Consider the following 26,709-nt stretch of genomic DNA (forward strand, 5'->3'; position numbering starts at 1 on the left):
TGATATAATAAGTTTAATATCATATTATCAAATTTAAAGCAAGAAGAAAGACGTTCAACTTGAAACTTATCGATTAGCACATTTTTTTATATGAAACTCGGCTTACAAATAAATAAACCATTCTTATGAGCAAAAATCTGAACTTTTCTGAGATTATCATATAAACCTTCAGAATTCAACTATTTACGCGTTATTTTCCAAGTTTCGCGATGAAGGATAAAATCCGTGAATTTCGTGGCTTTCGCGAAATTCCGAATCTCCATTATTCCTAACGTTGTTATTCTATATAATAATTCTTATTATTTACAGCTTGTCAATTGTATCACGATATCTTAGCTTTTTGACGATGTCCAGCGCTGGTACATCTCTTTGTATACTTTTGTGGATACATCAAACCTTTCAAGTGAAATGATAACTGACTGTTGAACGCTGGAACCCACTTTACGCCCACCGCAATTTATCAGTTGTCGGTCTGTTGAGCAAGAAAAACTATATTCACACATAGTTTATAAATCAATTCAAAGCCACATGAATTTTGTGTATTTAATAAGATAAAACATAATCAATTTGGCCAATATGTTTATAACATCTTGTATTGGTTCCAATCAATATTGCGCCTACTATCGCGCGACACCTGGAAGCTCCATGCAACATACATACACACAAATCATGTATGGGGCCGTCCATTAATTATGTAAGGGTTTATGGGGGGAGGGGGGGTTTGATATTTCTTACGCGCCATACAATTTATTTTTAATTTTCATACAAAAAATCTTACCATGGGAGGAGGGGGGGTTGGAAAACCCCGAAAATTATCTTACGTAATTAATGGATCGCCCCTATGGCGTTGACGCTTTCTCTTCCAACAGCAGACGTCGTGACGCCAGTTGCGCGCGCTTTCTCAATTCTTGCAAACCAATGCGAGCGTCATGGGCAATTTCTCTCTCGGGTGCACAAATTGGAGTGAACCAGATTTTACCTATACAACGCCACTGTTGTTCTAGAAATGCCAATACAAATGCACATTCCTGCTGTGTCCATACACGCTATTTTCGTGCACAAGAAAGAGTGCACGGCTGAAATGAACATTCTCTGTAATACGATGAAGACGCATGGCAGTTTGTCTTGTTTGCTTCGCTGTTTTCGCTTGCTGGTTGAGCAAGACCATGGGGGGGAGAATCAAACGGTTTGTTCACTGAGGGCGATGGACCAGTTGAAGGTGAAGAAATCAAACATTTTCAAGCAACTACACATATATATATTTAATTTGTTAGTTTGAAATCTTTGACTGTGCAGTGCACCAAGTGCACCTTAGGACGAGACGCCACTGCCTTCAAGTGAAGGAGTTTCAACAATATACTAGTTTGATGAGGTTAAGTAGTCTTATGTAAGATAAAAAAATAATTTTCATATATCACATTGAGGACATTCGAGCCAAACAGTCCGCAGTGGATCTTGCGAGGAATGTGCCTGTACTTTCTTTTTCTGTTCCTTCTAAAAAGGTTTCTATGAGATTCCTGAGGATGGATGTCCTTTATAGTTTAACATTTCATACAAAAATGTTGGAGCTATTGTATATAATATTCAATTTGCGCAAAATTCATGATCGAACTTGTATGATCGCTTGTCCCCCTCTGACGAAAATCCTGGCTACGCCCATGGCAAGGTCTCATGCAGGTTTCTCCAGAGCTTCACTTTTTTCAGAAACAGCTCCTAGAATTTTTCCAAGAATTATTGTAGTAATCCTTGCTGATATTTCTTAAGTGTTTTTTGTAGGAAATCTTAAAGGATTTTATTTTGACAATCTTTCAAGAGATTTCTCTCGTTTCTTGTATAATTTATATAGGAATCATTTCATAAATATTTCCTGATATTTCTATAGAGCTTTTCTGGATATTTTCCATTGATTAATTTAAGATACTATCCCGGGTTTTACCTCCTATGAGAAATCCTATGAAGTTATACACTATTTATGTGGTTTCCACAGGAATTATGATTGAAAAGAAAAACCAGAGAATATTAGGAATTTGCAACAGTATTCCTGGAGATTTTTTTTTAATTTGCTTAGAAGATTGAAAGGCGAGAGTTATTCATGGCAAAATGCCTGAAAAATTGTTTTAATGGATACATTAATTTAAATTAAAAAAAAACTCCTTACGAAATTTCTTGGAGAAATATTGTTGTTTTCCATAAGCAATAGATGGCGGATTATTCCGTTTTTTGTGTATTGACTATACATCTTGGAGAATTTTTGATGAAAGTCCAGCTGGATATGTCTTGCAGGCAGTGAATCAAATTGGTTGGCTAATGTTTGAAGGAACTGATTTTAATCTTCTTCATTGTTGCCTTTTTTATTTATTTTTTTGTGAAATGGAAATTATTCTGATGATTTTTTTACAATATTCAGACGGAATGATCTGAGGTGCTTCTAAATAAGTAAATTTATTGTGATAAAATTCATATAAGTACGTTTGGTAAAATTTAACCAGTTTAAATACTGAAATCTCTAAGTAATTTCTCGTTAAAATAAAAAAAACATGTTCAGGGACGTCACTTTCAAAATTCCAGATGTAATAATCAAATTAATTCTAAAAATCTCCTACCAATTATATAAACAATCTGATTTAAATTTCTTGAGATAGCTAGGATAATGCTAGAGTTTTCATAAAGATTGGCTCCTTCAGAAGTTCTACTAAACATTTTTTTTTAAATAATAACATTCTTAACAATCATAAGAATACATCATTTATTACTAGCTTGAATTCTGTCACGATATCTGTCAGTATTACTACATTGAACTTCTGAATTCTGTAGTGATTTGGGGTATTTTTTTTTAATCATCTCATGGAAGATGTTTACATGTTTCTCCCTACAATTTCAGTAGAAATTTTTTGAAAAATTTGAATCATTTCAAGCTTTTGGACATAATTAGAGTCGATATTTGTAGTCAAATTTCTAGAACAGTTTTCTGAACGAAATCCTAAAAGATTTCGACGGGATTCTTCGTAAACATATAAATCATACTGGTGGAATTCTGGAATTTCCGGTAGTTGTTATTGAATGATTCCAGTAGAAACTTAGGAAAAAATTCTGGTACGCCGACGACATTTTTTGAAGAAATTTCTAGTGGGATCTGTAGAAAAATAAATAAAGAAAAAAATCTTGGAAAAAAATCCGGTAGAATACTTTGAAGAGTACATTTTGCAATTCCTAGTGGAAAAGTGTGATTTAGTTCATGATAGAAAATCTCTCGGTAATTTCTTTATATACTCTTGGTGTGAATCGGGAATATTTCTCGAAAATTTTCGGACCAAATTATGAAAAAATAGAGTAATAGGGAATGATGATCTTCTCAAGGAACTCCAAGTGAAAGTGTAATTATTGTTCCAAATTATAACATAATTAAAACAAAATCAGTTCTAATAACAAAGGCTGTTTCAGATTTGTTTCAATTCAAAACATATTTATAACACAATTTGTTATAAAAAATGAGAACAATTGCTTATAACAAATTTTGTTATAATTCTGTTATGGGAAATAACAAAATGAGTTATACTTTTGTTCGATTTGAAACATAGTAAGTAACATTTTTGTTTAGATTATAACATATTTTGTTACAATTTTGTTAAGTGTAGAGGAAATGATGTTATAATTCTTGTTTTTTTTTTTGTATTAACGACACTTTACACCAGGGTGCATTCGTGTCGAACTAAAGTGGTTTTAAATTTACAATTCATAAAACAATTCTTGTTTCATTACAATTTTTGGTAAAGCCCTGTTTCATGTAAAAACTTTAATAAATTCGCTAGGGCGTTTCTCAAGCTTGTCGCGCTCACATCGTTCTCCTCCCTTTCCCTTCCATATTTTCCGCATTGCAGAATTAAATGTCGCACGTCCACCGTTGTTCCACAACATTCGCAGGTTGTTATTTTAACTACTAACCAGCCAAAATTATAACACATTTTGTTAGAGAAATGGCCTAACTGTGTAACAAAATCGGTTACAACTCTGTTGTAATCCACTGGTCGGGTACATAATCTCGTAGTACAATGTAATTATGAATACATTTAATTCTGAAAAAAAATCGAGGGGGGCTGTTATTACGCTAATGACAATGTCCAAATCCACGTTAATGTAATGTGTGAATCAACCCTATTGTTACCAAAAGAGAGTAATAGTGTTGCCTAACATAAAACACCTAGATATAAGAAATTATTGTAATGTTTGAAATAATACTAATAAAAAAAATTATCTTTCTGATAATATTAGCTGTGATGAAAATGTAACGTTATTCTCAGTGATATTTCATTCACTTAAAGTCTCAGATTATTTTTTTCCTGGAACTAGGTATTTCACGCATCAATGACTTGCACAATTCACTAAACCTCAATTTTGCCGCAATGTCCATATATCTAGATAATATTCGAAAACTTCACAGCCCATTTTCTCAATGCCTACTTTTTACAGATGGGACTGACTTGCGATTCACGGCAGTATACATCATATTGGTGGAATTCTGGAACTTCCGGTGGTTTTCCTTGAATGATTCCAGTAGAAACTTTGGAAAAAAAAGTACCAGATTTTTTGTGAAGAAATTTCTAGTGGGATTTGTAAAAAAATAAAGAAATATTCTTGGAAAAAAAATCCGGTAGAATACTTTAAAGCGTACATTTTGCAATTCCTAGTGAAAAAGTGTGATATAATTCATGATAGAAAATCTCTCAGCTAATTTCTTTATATACTCTTGGTGTGATTCGGGAACATTTCTCGAAAATTTTCGGACCAAATTATGAAAAAAATAGAGCAATAGGGAATGATGATCTTCTTGAGAAACTCCAAGTGAAAGTGTAGTTAATGTTCCATCAAATTCCAGTATGAATTTTCCGTAGATTTTTTGCAAAGTCCCTGCAGTAATAGAAAAAGCAAACGAAGACTTGTTTGTGGTCAGTGATATATCCTTGAAATATGCATGGAAATTGTAGATTCAAGTTCAGCCGACTACCCGACCAGTGGATTACAACAAAATTATATTAAAATTTGTTACAAATAACAAATTTTGTTTCATTTTTGTTAGAAGCACTTTGAGTTGATGGAGGAAATAATAACAAAATTAAAACAAAATCAGTTATAATAACAAAGGCTGCTTCAGATTTGTTTCAATTCAAAACATATTTATAACACAATTTGTTATAAAAAAACTGAGAACCATTGCTTATAACAAATTTTGTTATAACTCTGTTATGGGAAATAACAAAATGAGTTATACTTTTGTTCGATTTCAAACATAATAAGTAACACTTTTGTTTAGATTGTAACATATTTTGTTACAATTTTGTTTAGTGTAGAGGAAATGGTGTTATAATATTTGTTTTTTTTTTTGTGTATCAAAGACACTTTACACCAGGGTGCATTCGTGTCGAACTAAAGTGGCTTTAAACTTACAATTCATATAACAAATCTTGATTCATTACAATTTTTTTGTAAAGCCCTATTTCATGTAGGAACTTTAATAAATTTTTCGTTGCTTGTTCTTCATTCGCTAGGGCGTCTCTCAAGCTTGTCGCGCTCTCATTGTTCTCCTCCCTTTCCCTTCCATATTTTCTGCATTGCAGAATTAAATGTCGCACGTCCACCGTTGTTCCACAACACTCGCAGGTTGTTATTCTAACTACTAACCAGCCAAAATTATAATACATTTTGTTAGAAAAATGGCCTAACTGAGTAGCAAAATCTATTACAACTCTGTTGTAATCCACTGGTCGGGTACATAATCTCTTAGTATAATGTAATAATAAATACATTTAATTCTGAAGAAATTCGAGGGGGGCTGCCTCCTGTTCCTACGCTACAATGTCCAAATCCACGTTAATGTAATGTGTGTATCAACCCTATTTTTACCAAATGAGAGTTATAGTGTTGCCTAACATAAAACACCTAAAATGATACTAATAAAAAATGTATCTTTCTGATAACATTAGCTGCGATGAGAATATAACGTTATTCTCAGTGATGTTTCACTCACTTTTAAACTCAGAATTTTTTTTTTCTTGAACTATTTCACACATCAATGACTTGCACAATTCACAAAACCTCAATTTTGCCGTAATGTTCATATATCTAGGTAAGATTCTTGAACGACTCCGATTACAAAATAAGTTTGAATTGAGAAAAAATACCACGAAGTTTTAAATCTACGGATTGTATGAGTTGCTTTTGAAAATCGAACTTTGACATCGTTCCTCTGCGTTCATCACTTTCGTCACATAGAGTGCTTTCAAATGTTGGTCTAGAAAAGTCCTCCTACATCCTTCTAATTAAGTAATCTTCCAAATATGTCCCTAATGAAACGTTTCGACATTCATCTCGCATGAAAACTGTGTAAACTTTTTTTTTGCTCCAGATTCAACTTCGGACGACAAGCAATGTAGTGTGAATGCTACTACTTCATGTTCTACATGCATTCAGGCCGGCAAAAGGATCATCATTTTAATCATGCCGAGTGCCTCGTCATATTTCTACCTGCTATGCGGTAACTCTACTTGCTGCCAGACTATAAAAATACACATGTATCTCGACGGTTGGCCTCTATTTCAAATCTCGTCGTTGAATAAAAAAAAAGCTCTCGTCTACTCGACTACTAGCGTTTCCTATTATGAAAAAATAAAATCTGAAAAGTCAGGAAGAAGGTTAAATGGTGAAATGCTAAAATGCGATATATAAACTCCCAGGCGGGCATGTTTCTTTTTCGTTGCCTGGCCTCTTCCTATACGTTCTGCATTCCAGCTTTTACATTCTCTCTTTTATGCACCTTGCCGCTCGTCCTCCACAGCGGCAGCGAGGGCCTTCCAGCCCCGTAGCTTTCAATGCGGGCCAGTCGATACCCGATCAGCTGGGCATAAGAGAAAAATAATTCAATTATATCTAAATTTGTTATTATATACACGTGTTTTTATATTTTTAAATGTTCCAAAAAGCCTGTCTGAGTACATTTTTTCATTACATACATTTTTACAGGATCTAATTATAAGAAATGCATGCGATGTAACTTTGTATACAAATTACATATCTAATTTGCAATAACCTTTATTATTATCTTGCTTTTCAATTTCGATTATTATACTAATGTTGCTAAAATTTTGTCAAGGTTTGTTATAATTTATAACACATACTTTCAAAATATCTCTGCTTGTTCTAATTGTTCTACTCCTTTCCGATCGGGTTCGGTGCTGCATGGGTTGCTGCGATGCCGAATGATATAGGAAAGGAGGAACCCATTGGTCGCGGAGGAGATGCTGATTGAAGCGCATAGAGGCATAGAAGCAAAGGGAAGTAACAAAAGGAAGGGCAACACAAAGTTCGCTCTAGCCAGCCTAGACTCATAGAGAGGTTACCAGTGGCGCCTGGGCTCTGCTATAATGACAAAACAATAACACAACAACAGCGGACGGAACGCTTGCCGGTGCAATCCGAAAAGTCGATCGACCGGGAGAGGTGGAGGGAGGAAAAGGCACAGAAGACGTGTCTATGCAGCTTCTCTTCTTCACACTTTCCCATTTTCTGGTGGATAATTTGCTGGCTGAGTTGCTGCGGAGGAGGCGACCGGACAGCCGTTAGGGAACACACAGGATGCCGGAGTCGAAGGCACCACGTGAGAATGATGTACATTGTGAAAAATGTGTAAGGAACTGGTAGAACTGCTGTCGACGGTGAAACATTACTGACATGATTATGTTTATTTTGATTGTCTGAATACAATACGTTGACGGATTGGGCCTTAGCTGGGGTTACTGTTAAAGCAGTGAGAAGTATTTAATTTGAACAGGGTATTCAAACTAAATTCGGTGATAGAATAATAAATTCCTGCATTTTCTGGAACAGATTTTGTAGAAACACAACACTGAGGAATCCGTTTAATCTAACGTTGTGCAAATAAAAACTTAGCCTGGTAAAACCAATGGTGGAATTGTTCGCATACATACCAAAAGAAATAGCATAAAATTCGCCTAAGTACTGAGTAAAGTACTGAGTTTTATTACTTTGAAATTGCGAGCTGCAATTCCATCTGCTAAAACGAACGACGGGTTACTTAGCCTTAAACTATTTGTATTTCGTTTTTCTTTGCAGATCGAGCAATTTTATGTTACCCTTTCAGGACAATTACAGTTACAATTTACAGCATCTGGTGAGTATGGTACAACAAGACCTGCAGATGGCGATAGTGTGAAACGCCAAACATGTAGAAAAACGATGCGGGCGCCTCTGGGTGTGAGATTTAAAACATAGCAAATTTGAAATGATCGATAAATAAGTGGTCGATGAACATTTCTTGAGTGTGAATTAATTTATAGTGTAACTGAATTCATTTATAGTGGAAATCTAAACTTTTGAGATAAAAAATGCCAAAATTACTAAGCCACTAAGTATACTTTTATGTGCCGACCGACATACATTTGAAAAGTAGCGAAATTGTACAGCTCAGTAGCAGACTTTCTCTTTCTGAAAAAGTTAAAAATAAGAGAACATGATGAGTGCTAACACGGCGAAAAATGCATCCAACTGCTTAAAACCAAGAAGTCGTTGAAATACAAGACAGCCGCCAGATTTTTCAACCCAAAACAATACTTCTGAATAGTGGCATTACATCCACATTGAGACAGCTGTTCAATTTCGCTTTTTCACATGTATGTTGGGCGGTAGTAAAGACGATAGTTTCTGGCTTAGAAATTAAAGGAAAATATTGAAAACCTGAGTTTTTCACTATAAATCAATTAACTTTTGGCAATGAGCAAGAATATATATGGTTCTAAAAATTGTTTGTTCATTTCAATCAACGGTTTTAAACGGTTTTCATTTATTAAAATAATAAATCCTATTCTTGAATTCAAATATATGTCGAGAATCATTCTGGTATAAAAAATTGCATTAAGAAAAAAAACTCCTATTTAGTAGCCTGTTTTTTATACCTGATTAAGCAGATAAGCAGGCTCGGTTCCAGCAGGGACGTATCGCCAGGAAAAGGAAAAATAAGAAAAAGATTTTAAGTATCCTTTTGACAGCGTCGAAATTCAACATGTTGTGTGCTTAAAGCAATATGTAGGTACTTCTATTATTTACTCGACACGAAGGAAAAACCAACGATTGAAAACTTGTTATTCTGTTATACAAAAAATTTTGTTTGCATTGATTGCACTCGCCATATACGTCAAAATCGAAGAACATGATTTCAAAAATCGTTCATTTCCTAGAGTAAATACAATTGCTCGCCTAGTTTTTGTAGTTGCTCTTATGCAGTTTTTTTCTCTGCTTTCTAATGGTAATCTCAGTATTCAAACGCCTTCAGTATCACATTTTCAAACTATTGGCATGGATCATCACACTTCTTAAGACTCCCTTCGTCTAACAGTGTTTAGTAATTTATGGACGTTTCATTCAAGATTCAAGTCAGAGTACCGTAAAACGGGGTAACTTTGATAGTTTTATGGAAGATAATTTGAATATTTCTGCATTCTGTTTTGAACATTTTTAATTTATATTTTTAAAACAAGTATTAGTATCTCAGTTATCGATTGCAGTTGAAAGATTGCTTAACGATTAATTTTGAATGGACGTATATTTTTTCATATAATCGAAAGTGTTTTTTCGGTTTTGCGGTAACTTCGATAATGGGTATGTGAACACATGAAAATCGACGACCAAACTACTGTTTGGCATCATAGTAGTAGTAGAAAAATGATTGGAGAATATTAAGGGGACAGGATCCGTCATTGGTTTCAATATTTTCAAAACCAGTTTTTTCGTTCAAATTCAAGAAAATTTACACGAAAATGTGTTCACTGTATTCTAATCTCCAACCGAAACACAGTGAACACATTTTCATCGAATGATTTTTAGTTTTGAACAGAATGACAGCTTTTGAAGTTTCAATGATGACGATGATTGCGATGACGGATCCTTGAATGTTAAATTTGTAGTGCCTTCAGCAATGTTCTGAGGAACTGCTATAAGAGTTCTTCTATGAGTATCTTCAAGAAACCTCACAAAAATGCAATGCATTATCAAAAAAATTCCTTTAAATCAAATTATTTAAATATATACTTTCTAGGGATTTTTTAGATCCCTTAAAAAATAAATTCCAAGGAATTATTTTCAAAATCGGGAAAGAATTGTTGGAGAGTACGTCCAAAACAGGACCAAGATAGAAGAAAACAGATAGATGAGGATGTAGGACTCTAGCATGAATTACTGGTGATGACCGAATTCATTAGTAGGTTTCAGCGATCCGTCAATGCTACGATTTTGAATTGATTTCACCACAAAAAAAAAACAAAAACCGAAGGAATCAATAAAATTATGAAAGCGATGACGATCTGTTCAGAAAGAATTGCAGAAATAATACATAGTAATTTTTGGAGGAATTTCTTGATGAATCTAAAAAATAATCAACAGCAGGGGAACTTTTTGAGTTTATTCTAAAAAAATTGGAAATCACTATAAGAAAGCTCGTGATAAAAATCCTGAAGTAACGCTTAGACCTTAATAAACTACATTTTGAAAATTTTGAATTCTGAGGACTTTTACAGATAGTAAAATACAGTTTACTATGGATAACAGAGTTTTCTCAATGGTTAACTTCTATTTTGAAAGATTGATTACATTATGATTATTAACTATAGGGTGTCCCAGGAAGTATGGACATGACTTCACCATACTGTCATTTTGCCAGAACAGTGCAGATAAAAATTTGATTTTCACACATTTTATTCTTGTACTTATCAAGAGCAGATTTTGATTTTTGAGCGATATTTTTCACTAGGGGAAGGGGTGGTAAAATGAACACCTTAAGGATATCATCTTGTTTTTGATAGAAAAACGAGGAATTTGTATAGTTCTATCGCACAACATCAAAAATAGGGATTTTATCTATAGCAGCGACATGGATTCAGACTAAAATAGCTAAATTTCCACATATTTTCATCGCTATCAAAAAGCGATGCAAATGTTCATTTTACCTGCACTATGTGGGTAAAATGAACAGCGGTTGGTGGTAAAATGAACACCACGCAAAAAACGTGAGCAAAACAAATATTTCTGAAAATTCTCATTGCCCCACCGAAAATACATCTATTAATGATTGTAACCCATTCAAAAAAATCTCAAGGTATCAGATTTGACATCATATCATAACGATATTCACCTCACTGAAAAACCTCAAGTCTTCCGAGCCAAAAGTTACGTCAGTTCTAATTTTCAAACGTGGTTTCCTAAAATCTTAGTTTTCGTTGATATTTTCACTTCAATTGACCTACGTATCAACTCGAACACGCAGATTTATGCTCTGAATCTTCCGTGCGTGATAAAAATTAATCGAAATTTGTTTTTTCTCGGTAAACGGCACGGTGTTCATTTTACCACCCCTGTTCATTTTACCACCACTTCCCCTACCTGTTTGTGGGCTTCGTGGCCTTGCGGTTAGCGGCGTCAGTCGTTTGGCCGTATTGTGCCACGAAGCGTGGGTTCGATTCCCGCTCCAGTAGGTGGAAACTTTTCGTCAAACGAAAAATTCATCACTGGGCTACTGGGTGTTCTGTGTTGTCCGTTGCCTAATGTTCGTGATTGTTCTGTCTGTGCAGCCTTTGGCTGAAGACGGTGTAAATTGTCTTTTTTAATGGTGTTACATTTTTGGAAGCTCCACAGCTGAAAATATGTTGTAAATTTAAGTTAATTTTCATGCACATATTTGGAGCATCAAAATAAACGTAAATTTCAACGACCAATCCATTATTTTTCAATTGAATTCATTTTAAATTTACACGATAATATAATTTTCAACCATTTTTAGTTAAAAATTGAATGTATATTCGTTTAAATTTACATGATGCTGTAATAACACACGAATTTGAATTATTTTTACAGTAGATCTCAGTTTACATCACATTGAAAATTAAATATTTTTTTCTGTGTCCTCTTATCAGTTTTGCACAAATGGCGTTGTATCTGAGCGACTTTGTTATACGAAATTTGTGCTAGGTCATAAAGTACGTACACTAAAAATCTGAAAAAAATATATTTATCATTGCCGATACGATAAATGATCAGACTATCATTTGTTTTATTGGTAATTATAAAATTTGAATAGCGTTAGCGTTAGCGTTAGCGTTAGCGTAGTTACGGTATACTTCGTAGATTGGATACTAGCAACATTCATGTTTCTTTTTAATAATCTCATCCTGACTACTTTCAAGAACAAGGCAGGGGAGTATACCTTGTTCAAATCATAAACAAGAATACTAAAAGCATGAATATCGCTATTCCCGACCACGCCCATCTTTACCGTAACTTGGGATAGGGGAAGGAAATGTTGATGTAGCACTTACTTAATGAGAGGCCACCGACTCAGCGACACCCTCATAAGTGCTACGGAATTGGAAGTTGGGGAAGGTATATTGTCAGGATTCGCCTAGAAAGCTGGCGATAGACCATAAATATTTGTTGTTTAAGCTTTTTCAAATTAATCTTTTGAATGCCGGCAATCAAAAGAGAAAACAATAGCTTATTTATAGTATAAATAGTATTTCACGAAATGCTTGTCGATTGTGCAGTAATATTTTTGCTCAATAGCCAGTAAAAAGCAAAACCGATCCCTCCAGGGTCATCGGATTGTATAAAATAACGATACGAGTAATAAAAAAAAAAAAAAATCACGCCTATTGAAAAACTGTACTGAGTGGTACTGTATTTTTAGATAATCGAAAAACGAAAGGAAGCGCGTTCGAACTAAACATCCTGGGATAACACAGTCGGTTTTTCTGCTCAAAATTATACGAAAAGCAGAATCGATTCCTCCAGGTTCATCGAACGGTTAAAAAGCATCCCATAACCGATTGTTAGTTGCGTAACACCCGCCCGGACAGAATGCGCAATCTGAACATAATTATCAAACTCCGAAAATAACATTTTCCGTTCAAGAAACGATCAGAAGTTCCACGACGCGGACAAAAACGATCCGGAAGGCTCACAAAAGAAAAAGTATCATACTGGAACAAACTCACCGGATTGATTCTCTAAATTTATGTGCTGCCTGTCACTTCCGGATGGTTCGGTGAACTTAGGGCAGCCAAAACCAACAGTACTGAGGACACAAATCAAACAAATCACTTTTTACTATTCCATTTCTGAATGTAAGAACTGTCCTCCTTGGGCTTTACGAAGCACTACCCAGCAAGACGCTCCAAAACAGGAAAAAAAATCTCCGGCGACGAAAACACGCGCGAAACCGTGAGCTAAATCTATCGGACGACGCAAAACCGAACTGTCCTACTTGGGCTTTACGAAGCACTACCCAGCAAGACGCTCCAAAACAGGAAAAAAAAAAATCTCCGGCGACGAAAACATGCGCGAAACCGTGAGCTACATCTATCGGACTACGCAAAACCGAACTGTCCTGCTTGGGCTTCACGAAGCACTCGGTAATTATAAAATTTGAATAGAGACCAAAAATCCGATTTCAGCATTGGTCGATTTTTAAAAGAATCAAACCCAAGTCCTTGTTAAAACATTTAAAAATCTGAAAAATTGTGTTGCCTATCCCAAAGTATAGATGTTTAACATTACTAAACTTGAAATAAATAACTTTTATTTAAATTAAAAATTCCTGAAAAGCTATGATTTCGTTAAGTTAAAACTAGCGATTTTAAAGAATTTTACAATTTTGTCCATGTTTTCAAAGCCAAATAAGAAGTCCAACAAAAATTCTTGTGGAACATCTTAGATACAATGTACTTGAACTCATCACATCAAAGGATTTCGATAAAAATATTTATTACTATTTAAGTTCCAACAAATCACAAAAGTAGGGTCTGTGCTGGATGGATAAGAATTGATTTTCTAGAATCAAAAATTCCAACGAAAGAGGTAAATTTTTGCAACAAAATTTTCACAGGCCGCATTTAAAAATAACCCAAGAAAAAACACAAAACTATAAAAATATTTATCTGTATGGAAATATATTGTGATTTGATGGACACCCTATATTGTATTACTGAGTTGACATAATCGATAATTTTGCAGACAATAAACTCGTTTGATGTTGTAGTATACTACTGCATATTTTTCCCTGATCTGTAGTGCAATTCCCTGACTTTCCAGGTCAAAAATTGAATTTCCTGACTTTCCAGGGTTTTCCAGGTAATCGACAAGTGGCATAAAATTGGATTTAAAACGATGCGTGCCGATGGCGGGCTTTTTTCAGCAAGAATTGCTCAAGTAATCCTTGTTATTATTTTTTTTTTTTGTTATTTTTACTACTGATGATCCAAAATTACGACATATCATAGAAAAATCACACTTCTAAATAACACAATCTTACTTAATGCTAGTACTAATGTACAGTTCCATAAAAATGAAGAAACTTGGGTTAACACTCAATTCTTAAACCTATTAAACATTTTGTAATTTTTTTTTTTTTTCAAAATGTAAAAACAATTCTTGGGTGGATCCGACTAGGAACCGTTCAAATATTACGTAACGCAACAGGGGGAGGAAGGGGGTCTTACATAGTGTTACGGTCCATACAAAAATTTGAAATTTTCCATACAAAAGTTATTACGTGGGGGAGGGAGGGGGTTTAAAATTGACGAATTTTGCGTTACGTAATATTTGAATAAACCCCAGGAATCTCAATTTGGACTACAATGTGCAACAGTTTGAGCATCCATTGATGTAATCATCCAATCAATCACTAATCTCTAAAAATCTACTGTTACGTGACATATTTAACACTCATTTGATGCATATGGAGTGTTTGCTCAAATTTTTCACTGAAAGTCGAAATTCGAATGGATAAACGTTGTTTGATGTGTCCGGGGGCTCAACCAACGCTTTCACATGCCAATCAAGAGGAGTAAGCTCATCCATTTACATATCGTAAATCAACAGCGCGGCTGTTAGCTTGGAGAACCCCGACAGATAAGCGGCTGAGCCACGGGTGTTATCATAATCAAATAGAATTATCGATTTTTCGCTTCCGGATCAGCCAGCGCCGCGCGATCGTCGCTCCGGTAAAAGGTAGTTCATCTTCTTTTCCAGGAATGTATATGGATACACGTTCGATTGGTGGTAGACCGAATATGTAGTCTGGATTCCTACTTTTCACAACTCAATATCTAAACACTGCAGTCGTTTCTGCTGGCGGAGCTGCTGCTAAGCTAGAGCTTGTGCACGAATTCAATTTGAAGCGCACATGTGTTTCGTCCGTTTCCAAACAGAATGTGTCGATTCGGATATTTATATATAGAATTCCAATAATAAATATATTGGAAAGGAGGCGATGATTAGGGCTTGGTAACTTGACAAGAAATGGGGGATGTGAAACCGATAGAAAAGGGTGGAGCAGTTGTGACGAAACCTGTGCCTAAGTTTCCCACAGACAAGTTTCATAAGGCTCTTATTTGAAACTAATGCTTAATGATAATACTCTTCATACTTTTATAAGATAGAAATGATAAACTATACTATATATCTGATTGATGCAACACAGTCGTAGTTGAATGGGAAAACCTAAGCAGGTATTGTGACTGCTTCTCTATTCCATGCCATAATATGATTATACAGTCGACTCTCCACATCTCGATATCTCTCCCTATGTCGATGATTTCACAAGTCCCTTCCGTCTGCATACATTTTCACTCTCCATATCTCGATATCCTCCTTATCTCGATATCTCCATATCTCGATGTGTTTCTGTTCATTTTTCGTTCTCAATTTTCTCTCCGTATGTCGATATGACCAATATCGAAGGTTACTAGACCAATGTTTTGGGATTCAAAACAAATTAGGAGCACGAAATGACGTTTGTTTGTGTATTACTTTCTTGGCAACGGAGTGTTTTTCAATCTAGTATTCATCAAAAATTTGTTTTTTGTCTCGATCTCTCCCTATCTCGATGGTCCCTTCGATATCGAGATGTGGAGAGGCGACTGTATAGGGATGCATTCACTATTATTTTGCAATTTCCGAAAATTGTTGTGTAACGATTCAACTGAAAATAGTTACGTAATGGAAAAGTATTGCGTAATATTCATTACGCAACTGATTTTAGTTACGTAATGACTTTTACCGCACTGCATAATTCAGTGCAGGAGAGTAGGCCGTTTCATGATAGATGGCGTGATGAAAAACGGCCTATTACGATAATAAATTGTTAAAAATATCTTATCCTACTGCTTTAGTTATTTCAACATTGGTCAATAAGAAAATCAATGTTGGTATGCTAATTCAATATTTGATTTAGACGAACAAATCGATACTTCAAATATTAAATGCTACTAACAATTTACAGCTGTAATTCTATTCCTATCAGTAGCTCCATTCTTCTGCATACAACATAATTTCTTCAGAATTGAAAACAGCAAAGTAAATTTTAACGTCCTTTACCCTCATTCCAATTCTAAACCAGGAAATGTAAGTCAATTTAGCGCCCTGTTTGAAAATGGGTAACTATAGCAGACTAAACTAAATGTGCTGTATCTATGTGACGACGGCAATGCTGCTGCGGAGGAGGAGGAAATGCTTTCCTACCGGATATGAGCGTGTTTTCTCTGTGGCTCTCATCTGTCACATAAATATTTGCTTTCATCCTTTCATGTCATTCAGTCGGGCTAAACCAGTATTACAGTGCAGGAGTGTGCGGGCGGCGTGGTACACATAGGGTAATTCGCTCATTATTGCTGTATATGAATTAAATCCTCATTATTGATCGGAAACTGTGTTTTCTATTGATGATGAAAGCTTATAATATTCCCAAGCTGAACCGAATTAATGCTTTCAAAATTAAACGTTTTGGATTGTTGAAAGAACAATTTTAAATTATGCATCAAGAATAGGTTCTATTTTTAATCAGTCCCTCTATCTACGGAACGTAGCGTGAATTTTTAAGTACAGAATCAAAACAATTACATGTTGCAGCTATATCAGTTCATAATGAATGTATTTACATCATAAACGTTGAATTTCGAAGAAAAATTATGTAGCTTTGAAAAATAATTTATACCGCAAAAATAGGACAATGAAAACAACTCTGCCTATTTTTGGTATCTGTATTCATTATTCCATTCAAAAATTCTAAATATCACTAGTCATTCTAAATACAATTACAAGAAACATTTCTATTTTTGTTAGGATACTATTTTGTTACATTATTTTATGTCATTTTTTCATTCAAACAAAAGATTCCTGTCTATCTTCACAATGTAAAGACATGAAAACCGAATTTAGTACCATACCATTCAATTCCAACTAGAGTGTGTATCCTTTGATAGATACGCGTATTTCGACCTCAACTGTAAGTCCGTCTTCAGTGTCGTGTACTGGAGTCTAGTGCACGACACTGAAGACGGGCTTACAGTTGAGGTCAAAATGCGCATATCTGTCAAAGGATACAAACTCCAGTTGGAATTAAATGGCATAATACTTAATTCGGGTTTAATTTGTTTATAGGAATTCCACTAAACAGCTCGAAGATTTATCATCATTTAAATACTTTGTACTTTCTTCTATTAACAAATGTATTTAAAATCCACAATGCTTCAATGACACATCGCGGAAACTTCATAATTTACTTTTTTGATACCGTGCATAGGTCCTTCATAATAGGACAGATACCCTATTATAGACATCGTCGGTCGGTTTCTGTTGCTATGTTTATCTTTTTGCTCTAGGTGAGGGGCGCTTCCTCCTCTACTTTCGTTGCACCAGTCAACCGCTGTTCATAAAACATTATGCTACTGTGGAGAGTGGTTTGCATAAATAGTACCATTATGTAGTGCGACACAGCGAGAGACAGAGAGAGAGAGAGAGAAAGTGCTTCAGTTTTTGTAGGCATCTTCAATTCGGAAGCATTTCGTAATATCACTCGGCACACTTATTCATTGCTGGAAACTTTGATGTATCGGAGTGGTGAAGTCGTTGTTTTCGGCTTTGAATGGATTCTTTGTAGTTTTTGTTTCCACCGCAAATGGCTTATAGTCATATCTCTCAAACTATTTACTGATTACAAAGTGTGGAAGCGTACACTTGATTCAAGGTTTCCAACGTAGAGAAACTTCTGGGTAACGGGATCGAGAAAAATGTATAATGCTATGTCTATAACAAAACTATTACTAAGTCACGTTTTTTCTTCTCAGCTTAACAGGGAACTAACCGTCATCGTCTTACAAATTTTCAAAATTAGTTTTTTGCTCAAAATCATTCATGAAATCTATCATTCCACTGCACTTGCTCTTTGGAATATAGTTTTTTAAAATCTCGTTAATAAAGATAGCAAAAAAAAACATTGATGACTGTATACTTCGTAGTTACTGACTCATGATTGACCTAAATAATCGAAGTTCCACAAGGAATCAACAGATGCAGCTTGAAAATAGCTTGTAATCCTCAATGTGCACTTATTGTAAATATTTTAAATATTATAAAGTTAAAAACGGAGCCGCCCACGTTTTTACAGTCATCGCTAAAGAGAAGAGTTATGCGTGTGACAATGTGACAGCCATTATTGCTAGAGACCGAGATCATCATGGTTGTTACAGGAAGGAGTGAGAAGTGGCTCAAAAGGTACATGATCAGGATTCACCTTGATAGGTGATGTGATTCATAAAACCTGAGCCATCTATCAGCTTTTAAATAAAACGCGATCCTAAAGTACAGCTGCACTTTCAATGTCGAACTAATCAAAGTGTTTTCTTCGTAAAGCCGAAAACTAAATATGCCGACTCTTTTGGTGCCGATCATATCATGCCGATTTATCATAATTCTCTCACTTGAACAACCACATGGAACGAGCTCACCAGTTGATAATACATTCTCGATTGAGCGGTCATAAACCATCTTCAAATCTTACATCAACATGTACTCATTTGCTTGTTTTTTTCACAGAGCACTGTCCAGCAAAACACGTGAGAACAAACTCGATTGCTTGGATTCGGAGCTTCGAGAATATTAACATGATTGCTTGGGTTTCCAAAAAGCACCTTGAAATTCACCGATTAACGAAAAATTGGGTTACTATAGTTGGAAGTGAGAATATTGCAGTGTGCGTTTGAAACGCAAATCTCAAATGCGGGAACACCAAACGCGGTAAGACTTTCCACAAGAAATGTGATATCAAAGATAGGTTTTTCTATCTAGGTCAGCGATGATTTAGATAATCGTTGCTAGGAGTCTTTTGATTGGTTTGTGTTACCGCATTTGGAGGACATTTAGTCAAGATTTGCACCTCAAATGCAAACAGCAATATATGTCCATTTTGAATGATGGATAACTTTCGAAACTGTACTAGGAATGACACTCCAAGTATGCAATAAATGCTCTTGGTCTATCGCCAGCTTTTAATTCGAATCCTGACCTTACACCTCTCCCAACCTCCAACACCGTAGCTGAGTCAGTGGCCTCTCATTAAGAAAGTGCTACATCAACATACCCTTCCCCTACCCCAAGTTCCGGTAAAGATGAGCGTGGCCGGGAAGAGCAATATTTATGCTTTTAATATTCTTCTTCAAGATTGGAACAAGGTGTACTCCGCTGCCTTGTTCCTGAAAGCAATCTGGACGAGATTATTTAAACCGAAACATGAATGTTTCGAGTATCCAATCTACGAAATATACTGTAACAACGCTAACGCTATATTTATGAATATCTACCTTAAAATCAGTCCCATTTGCACAAAAGTTGGATTTAAGAAAATGGGCTTTGAAATTTCCGAACTCGTTTTTCATAAGGATATTCGACATCTATGCCTAAGTTAATCTTAAAAAGTTCCAAAAAACTGAAGTTTCTATAACTCTCTTAACTTATTCAGAGAACTACGTTCTTACGCCACGAAATATCGAAATAGGCGTTTACTTTTCCTTTCAGGTGCATAGCTCCCATGTGAATTTAAAGCGAGATGAATTCCGTAGATTTCCATAAATTGTGTATTGAATCCAAGTATATCTAATTAGGTATTACCACAAGACACATTCATTCAATCCAGTCAATGACTGTAAGCGATTCCATTGATTGACGGACCTTATCTATTCTCGGAAAAAAAAAAGATAAATAACGGCGACACTCACCTGTAACTGGGTCAGTTGGCATGTTCGCTGTGTTGAAACCCCGTTGCTCAAAAATGGAATGTACGTTAGAACATGTCCGCTTAGTTCCCGACGTCGGACCCGTTCCTGTACTGGTCTCGGTTTGGAGCAGTACATTTTCACTGCTGTTTCCACCACTGCCAACGGTGGCCACTCCGGCTACTGGCACACTGCTAATGGCACTCGACGGTTGCCATTGACCGGACAGGATCAACAAGTGCAGACATACAGCGAAAGCTGCGTTTCTTGGCCAAAGTGCCATTTTCATGGGAGCACAGATCGTTACACAAGCCCTGGCGATAACGAACAATTGTCACACGGTGCAATCCGGTCTCGAGATAGTGTCCCACGCTCACGATTAAAAACTTGTCACCAACAAAGTATGTCATAAAACGCCGGTCATATTTTTTGCAACACAAACACAAGCTGCACTGCGGTCATGAGAGGTCCTCTAAGAAGCACCAACAGTAGGCTTAGTAGGCTGGTAGTTGATGTAATGTTCTCTGACGGTGAGGAATTTCACACAAGCAGGCCGGGAGTTGAATGACATCCAGCTTTGCTAAGCATACTTCGTTTTGATTTTTAATTTTTCATTTCCACTTGAACCATTGCGAGAATAATTCATGCAAAATATGTACCGTTTATTTTCACTTCTGTCTCGAACGATTTTATGTGTATTTGCAAAAACACAATATTTTAAGCTATTGTATATTTTTTCGTACCATACACGAACGCGTCACACCACACTAAACGAAGCCCGAATGTTTACAAATCTACGGTCGAAAACTCAGACATTTTTATCGCACACTTTTTATCACTCTTCCGATGAGATTCCAATGGCACAACTGGCGATCATCGTTTTCTCAAACCGCACACCAATCGCAGTATGCTGTGCTGCTGGCTGAGTAGCGAAATTTGTGTCCGAAGTTCGCAATGAAAACTTGATCTCACTGACACACCGGCAGTTGGGTACACCACGCACACAACCCAGGCCAGGCCTACTAGATTCCTGCTTGTTCAACTCGGCTCAAAGCTGTTTCTGCTGACTCGAATGTATTGCCAATTTTTTCACAGACGGCATAAAGTTTTTTCGGAAAAGTTGGCTTAAATATTATCCTTTGCTTTCGTTCCAACCGCACTTTATCACTGTTTCATCCTTGCGGCAGTGATAAACTTACTAAACAGCACTAATACGAACACACGTATGAATAAAAAACATTTTTTCGTCAAAATATACTGATTTTTTACTAGCCGAATTATTATCGAAAATTTTATTCAAATTGTTATGTCACACTTCTAAGTAATAGCAAACTTATATAGTCACCAATAGAAACTAATAAGTAGTGGAAATTAACATAAAAAACTGAACTGCTAAGCAATGCGAAAAATCTGTATGTGAAAACTCCAGAACAGAACACAGAGAATAAATATTGGTGAACCACTCTGCACGAAAGCTGGAAAGGTACTGAATGAAAAGCACCGAGAGCGAGAACCGATTTTGCGTACCGCAAGCAACGTAAATAAAATTAAATTTTGATTGTGTTGTTGTGTTTGCGCTTCCGCTCGCTCTTTTCTCATTGAAGAAGCTCTCTCGCGGCGAGCGGTGTTGATTTTTATCAATCATCGTGTTTGAAGTTGGAGAACGAAACTGCCGCAAGTGCAACAAGAACAGCACTATAAAATGGATGATGGAGAACGGCCAAAAATGCACATGATGGTAAGAAGATATGGAACTATAGTGGACTCGTTCACGCCCATTAGTGATCTATGCTGATAGATATGACGTCACAATCTGAAAATGTATACAAGCGTTAAGAAATTATTAATACATACATAAAACATACACGCTTATAACAGTTATAACTCAAAATTGTTCCACTTTGAATTAAAACCGACTTTTTGTGAACTAACACTGTAAAGACAGACAAACCGGTCAGGGTTAGTCCTGGGTAACGTCTGCTGAACTTAGCAGACGTTTCCATTTGACTCGGTCCATGGCTGCCCATCGTCAACCAAGTATTCTGCGAAAAGTCCGCAGATTATCCTCAACTTGTTCGACCCATTTTCCTCGCTGTGCACCATGTCGTCTTGTGTCGGTTGGATTGATTTCGAGAACCATTTTCACCAGGTTGTTATTCGACATTCTAATAGCACGGCCCACCACAATCTTCCATTTGCGATGTGAACGATGGGTGGTTCTCCCAACAGTTGTGGATAGTTAACTTTGTGCTGATACGCCTTTGGATATCTTTGTTGGTGTCGTTACTGACGATCGCCAGCTAGCCAAATCAATGCCATCACTGTCAATACCACACTCGAGGTGGGGGCGTGCCGTGAACTCTTTTGAGGTCATCATGTACTTCGACTTCAACACTGATATCCAGTCCGATTCGCCTAACTTCAGCTCTTACTCGGATATACGTATCCCCGTCGTCTCAAAGTTCCATGTTTCAATATCGATATTTTCGGCGAAAACAAGTAGTTTAACGGTGTCCCCACGAATTCTTCTGCAATCGGTGATAGACGGCGGCAAAACATTTGGGAGACTACATTGTAGGTGGCGCGCAGAAGAGTGATCACACGATAATTTACGCAATTTGAACTTGTCGCATTTGTTGTAGATGGGACACATGATACCTTCCATTCACTCCTCCGGTAGAACTTCCTCCTTCCAAATCTTGATAATAACCCAGTGTAGCACCACCGCATTTGAGCAGCTCGCTCGCTCGTTGTTGTCTTCAACAGACCGGAGATTCTTTCTATTTCCTGGATATCTAGAGCCGGAAGTCTCAATTTCGGAGTGTGCTCCTAGAGTTATGCCCACACCACTTTCGCTACTGACCACATCATCATTGGGCTGCTCGTCGTAGTGCAGCCACCATTTCTCGACCACCTCGTGAGAAGATTTTCGTTACAGTTTCTGTACATGTCAGCTTGGTGGCACAAAGCCTTTGCGTGAGCGATTAAGCTTCTCGTGGATCTTCCATTCATCTTTAGCGCGAAAGAACTCTTCCATCGCTTCGCGATCTCGTTCTTCCTGTTGGCGCTTCTTTATCCGGAAGACCGAGTTTTGTCTATTCCATGTTTGTTTATGCCTATTTTGAGTGCGCAAGAAGATCATCTGATTCGGTTGACGGTTCTAGCCTACCATGATTCGATTCAAATAAGCACAGCTGACTTACCTTCAACACTCCTCCTTAAGCTGGTGTGGGTAAACGAGCATTCCCATCGCTTTTAGATTACGTTCCATCTTGACTCATTGGAGTGGCTTCGTCAGTCCATCAGCAACTTACTGTTCAGTCTTGACGTAATTGAGTTTGATTATTTTCCGGTCCGGAATGTAATTATACCGGATATCGATATGTTTTGTCCGAGGTGTGTATCCGCCGTTCCGCGCAATACAAACCGTGCTTTGATTGTCGCAGCTCAACTCGATCGGATTCTCTTTAGCGAGCTGTGAAATGAGACCTCGCCACCACGAAGCCTCTTGTACGGCAGCAGACAAAGCCATGTACTTCGCCTCGCACGTAGAGACGATACGGTAGTCTGGCGCTTACAGCTTCAGGATACTGCTCCTCCTTGCAGCAGGAATATGTACCCACTCGTTGACCGTCTATCGTCGAGATCGGACACCCAGTCCGCATCGGAATCACCAACGAGCAAGGGGCAAGACAGATTCAACATGAGTGAATCTTTTCACCAGAGTTACTCAGAATTCATCAAATTCGCTCAGGTTACAGATTTGTCTAGGTAACCCCAAGATAAAAGATGGTGGGAAGTTCTAAACGGGTATTCCTCAGAAGACACGTGAGTTACTCAGGATTGCTCAGAATGCTTCAGTTTGTCTCAGACATAATCAGACCAAATCAAACTCTGTCACTCTTCAAATTGACCATGGTTGTGTATGTTTAATTTCGATCAACGTTAAGTTCAGCTATTTTGTATTATTTAATTGGCCATTACATGTAAGCTAAAAGTTTACGTTGTAATTATATATGAATTAATCACAAACAGTACATAAAACAGTACACAAAGAGTATCATGAACCATCCTGAATGGAGTTTTGCCTGTAGTGTAGCCTGAAGTACTTTGTAATAAAACCTATGGCACGACAAGATAATGAACTATCTTTCATCGCGTGTCTTCTCTGTTATGAGTTCCATAATGATAATAAAAGTACATGAAAACTGTTTCAATTTACGTTTTATTCTCGGTATAAATACGGAATATTCAAATACAGACTCGACATCGAAACTGAATTAAGTCTCCGACAGGAAGTAGTTCCTGCTTCTAGCCCGGATTGTGAACGGCCCCATTCGCCTTCGAACATACATTTTTCTTCCCGGCACTGGAAATTCATCTCATTTGCAGTTTTGTCCTTCATGAGGATCGGTCTTGTGTCTTTTTCGGGCGAATATTGTCCTTGCTGGATTTAATCTTCAGGCTTGTCACCGCGTAGGCGTAGATGCGGCAGGATAACCGTTTGATAGTTGCAAAAAACAAGTTTTTCACACTGAATCCATTGCTATATGTGGCTTAGAAATTTTTCCTAGAAAAATAAATAATCATAATAAATTTTTGAAATTTAAAATCATATAAATATGGTTTAATTACTTTACAATCAATAATTACTTCAAAACCTTTCATCTTCATTATTTATCGCTGTTTCGATATGTCAAACTGAGTTTGGTCTGTTATTCTTTTTTTTTCGAACCGCTTTGCCAGTGCGCAAGAAGAACACTGGTTCGGTTGACGCTTGGAGTCAGGGCTGTTAGGAATCATGACCGGCTTGCGACACTGACGAAACCAGTCTTCTCACTGTCACCAGGCGAAGCTATATTTCATGTTCTCACTCTGTCAGGTCGCAATGACGGCTCTCATGAGAGCAATTGTAAAGTTGTTTACATTTGTAAATTTTTATCCAATTTTGGAAAATTTCGGGAAGCAAATGTGTTTGATAAGTAAAGTGGATACCCGTTCATGATTCTAGCGATATAAATAACAATCATATCTGATAATGAAATAAAAATGGTCTTGTTTACAAATCCGTCACAAGCCGTTGCGACGGAAAAATGAAGGAGAATTTGAAGAAAGCTTCTGTCATTGTCTCGCCGTCCGATGACAGTGAGAGAAGCATCTATGTAAAAGTCGCGCGACATCCTATGTTTGCATTGACGTTTTCCAGCACTGCTTGGAGTGAAAGAGGATTTTTTTTTTTTCATAAAGCTAGATCTAGCCTACTATGATTCGTTTCAAATAAGCACAGCTTACTGATCTTCGACAATACCATACCTCGTTCGCTCTCGTGCGGTGTTGCAGCATTTTCGCATATCCTGTGTTATGGGGCTCTGCACAAAAATCCATCTCTCTCTTTCCCGCTTTCATGAAATTAGTAAACAACAAGGCCAGTAAACGTCAAAATCTCTTGCAAAATCAAAACAATGCAGAGCCCCATTCCCAAGGGGTGGATCACTCCTGATGCATCGAAATATTTGCATGCATTCAAATGCATTTAAATGCACACTCGATATATTTACAATTCATGGCTTGCTCAAACGTTTGATTGTTGTTTTTGTCGAAGTGTCAAACTCTGTTTTTGCATAAACTTTCGAAGAGTTGCGCTACCTCACCTAAAAACGGTCAACCCGGTACCAAAAGGGACTGGAAACATGCTTCATTGAAGTGCCGGGTTCGATATTTAAATAACGGCTTAACAAAAAAGCGTTAAATCTATACGTGGTCGTTAAACTGATGGCAAGATGGATATGGAGATGGAGAAGGATGGAGATGCTACGGAAAAGCGTGAAATTAGTGACATTGTAAAGATGGAATGTTGGCATATTCAAAGAATAAAATCTATCCGATATGATTAATGATTGTTTTGTCTATCATAGCTGCTATTTCGCTGACATCAGGTCTAGGAAGAGGATTATATCTGGAAGTAGATATGCGTTTTATGACCTAAAGATTCTATAAAGTTGTCTCTCACGGATCTGATGATAGGCTGTCCAATTGCTGTCATTTATGAACAGTTTCAGCAACATATTAGATAACTTCGTGAACATTTTCGTATGAATAAGCCAAAGGAATATTTGTGGTAAGTCCAAGACAAAACATCCGGAAGCAATTTGGAAATAAGAAAGACCAAACGTCGATATATTTATCAAGTCTAAAGTTAATTGTATTGTACCTGTCCGTAAGGGACATTGAACGAAATAAATAAGTTATTTAGACCAATAATTTTCAAGGGTTTTGTTGTTCCTTCCGCCTAGATTTGTATTTAAGAATGGGAAGCGCCTGTAAGTTACAGAATGTGGGTTTCCCGGGGAGAAGGTTCCTACTACTCCTGATTACAAACATCACTGAATCTGCAGGGACATGGGACGATGGATTTTTGTTAAGAAATCAAACCTAGATGATTTTTGCCTCATGAATCCATAAGCGGCATTTCAAATGAAATTTAATATATTTCCGCTCTAAAGCAACAGCTTGGTAATCTGAAACGTATAAAATATGTTGTTAATTTTAGAATATCAGTCAATATAAACTACGAAAAATTTAGATGAACTCTCAGCATTTTGCCTTT

At 36.6% G+C, this 26,709-nt stretch overlaps 1 protein-coding gene and 1 long non-coding RNA gene across 2 annotated transcripts in view; both read right to left on the reverse strand.

Annotated features, from left to right (window-relative positions):
* The window catches only part of LOC5577324 (glypican-4), a 150,132-nt gene extending 128,535 nt beyond the window's left edge, over positions 1–21,597 (reverse strand). Inside the window, exon 1 of the mRNA XM_021852669.1 lies at positions 20,106–21,597. Within this exon, the coding sequence (XP_021708361.1) occupies positions 20,106–20,391 (286 nt within the window). The 5' untranslated portion in view covers positions 20,392–21,597. The remainder of the gene's footprint in view (positions 1–20,105) is intronic.
* Positions 21,598–24,308: 2,711 nt separating this feature from the next.
* Positions 24,309–24,892, reverse strand: LOC110678956. The gene is made up of 2 exons (XR_002502082.1): positions 24,738–24,892; positions 24,309–24,672 (listed from the first exon to the last, which is right to left on the reverse strand). It is a non-coding gene; the product is annotated as an uncharacterized LOC110678956 (long non-coding RNA).
* Positions 24,893–26,709: the final 1,817 nt, after the last annotated feature.

Source organism: Aedes aegypti, chromosome 3 (assembly GCF_002204515.2).
Source record: "Aedes aegypti strain LVP_AGWG chromosome 3, AaegL5.0 Primary Assembly, whole genome shotgun sequence".
NCBI classification, from domain to species: Eukaryota; Metazoa; Arthropoda; class Insecta; order Diptera; family Culicidae; genus Aedes; species Aedes aegypti.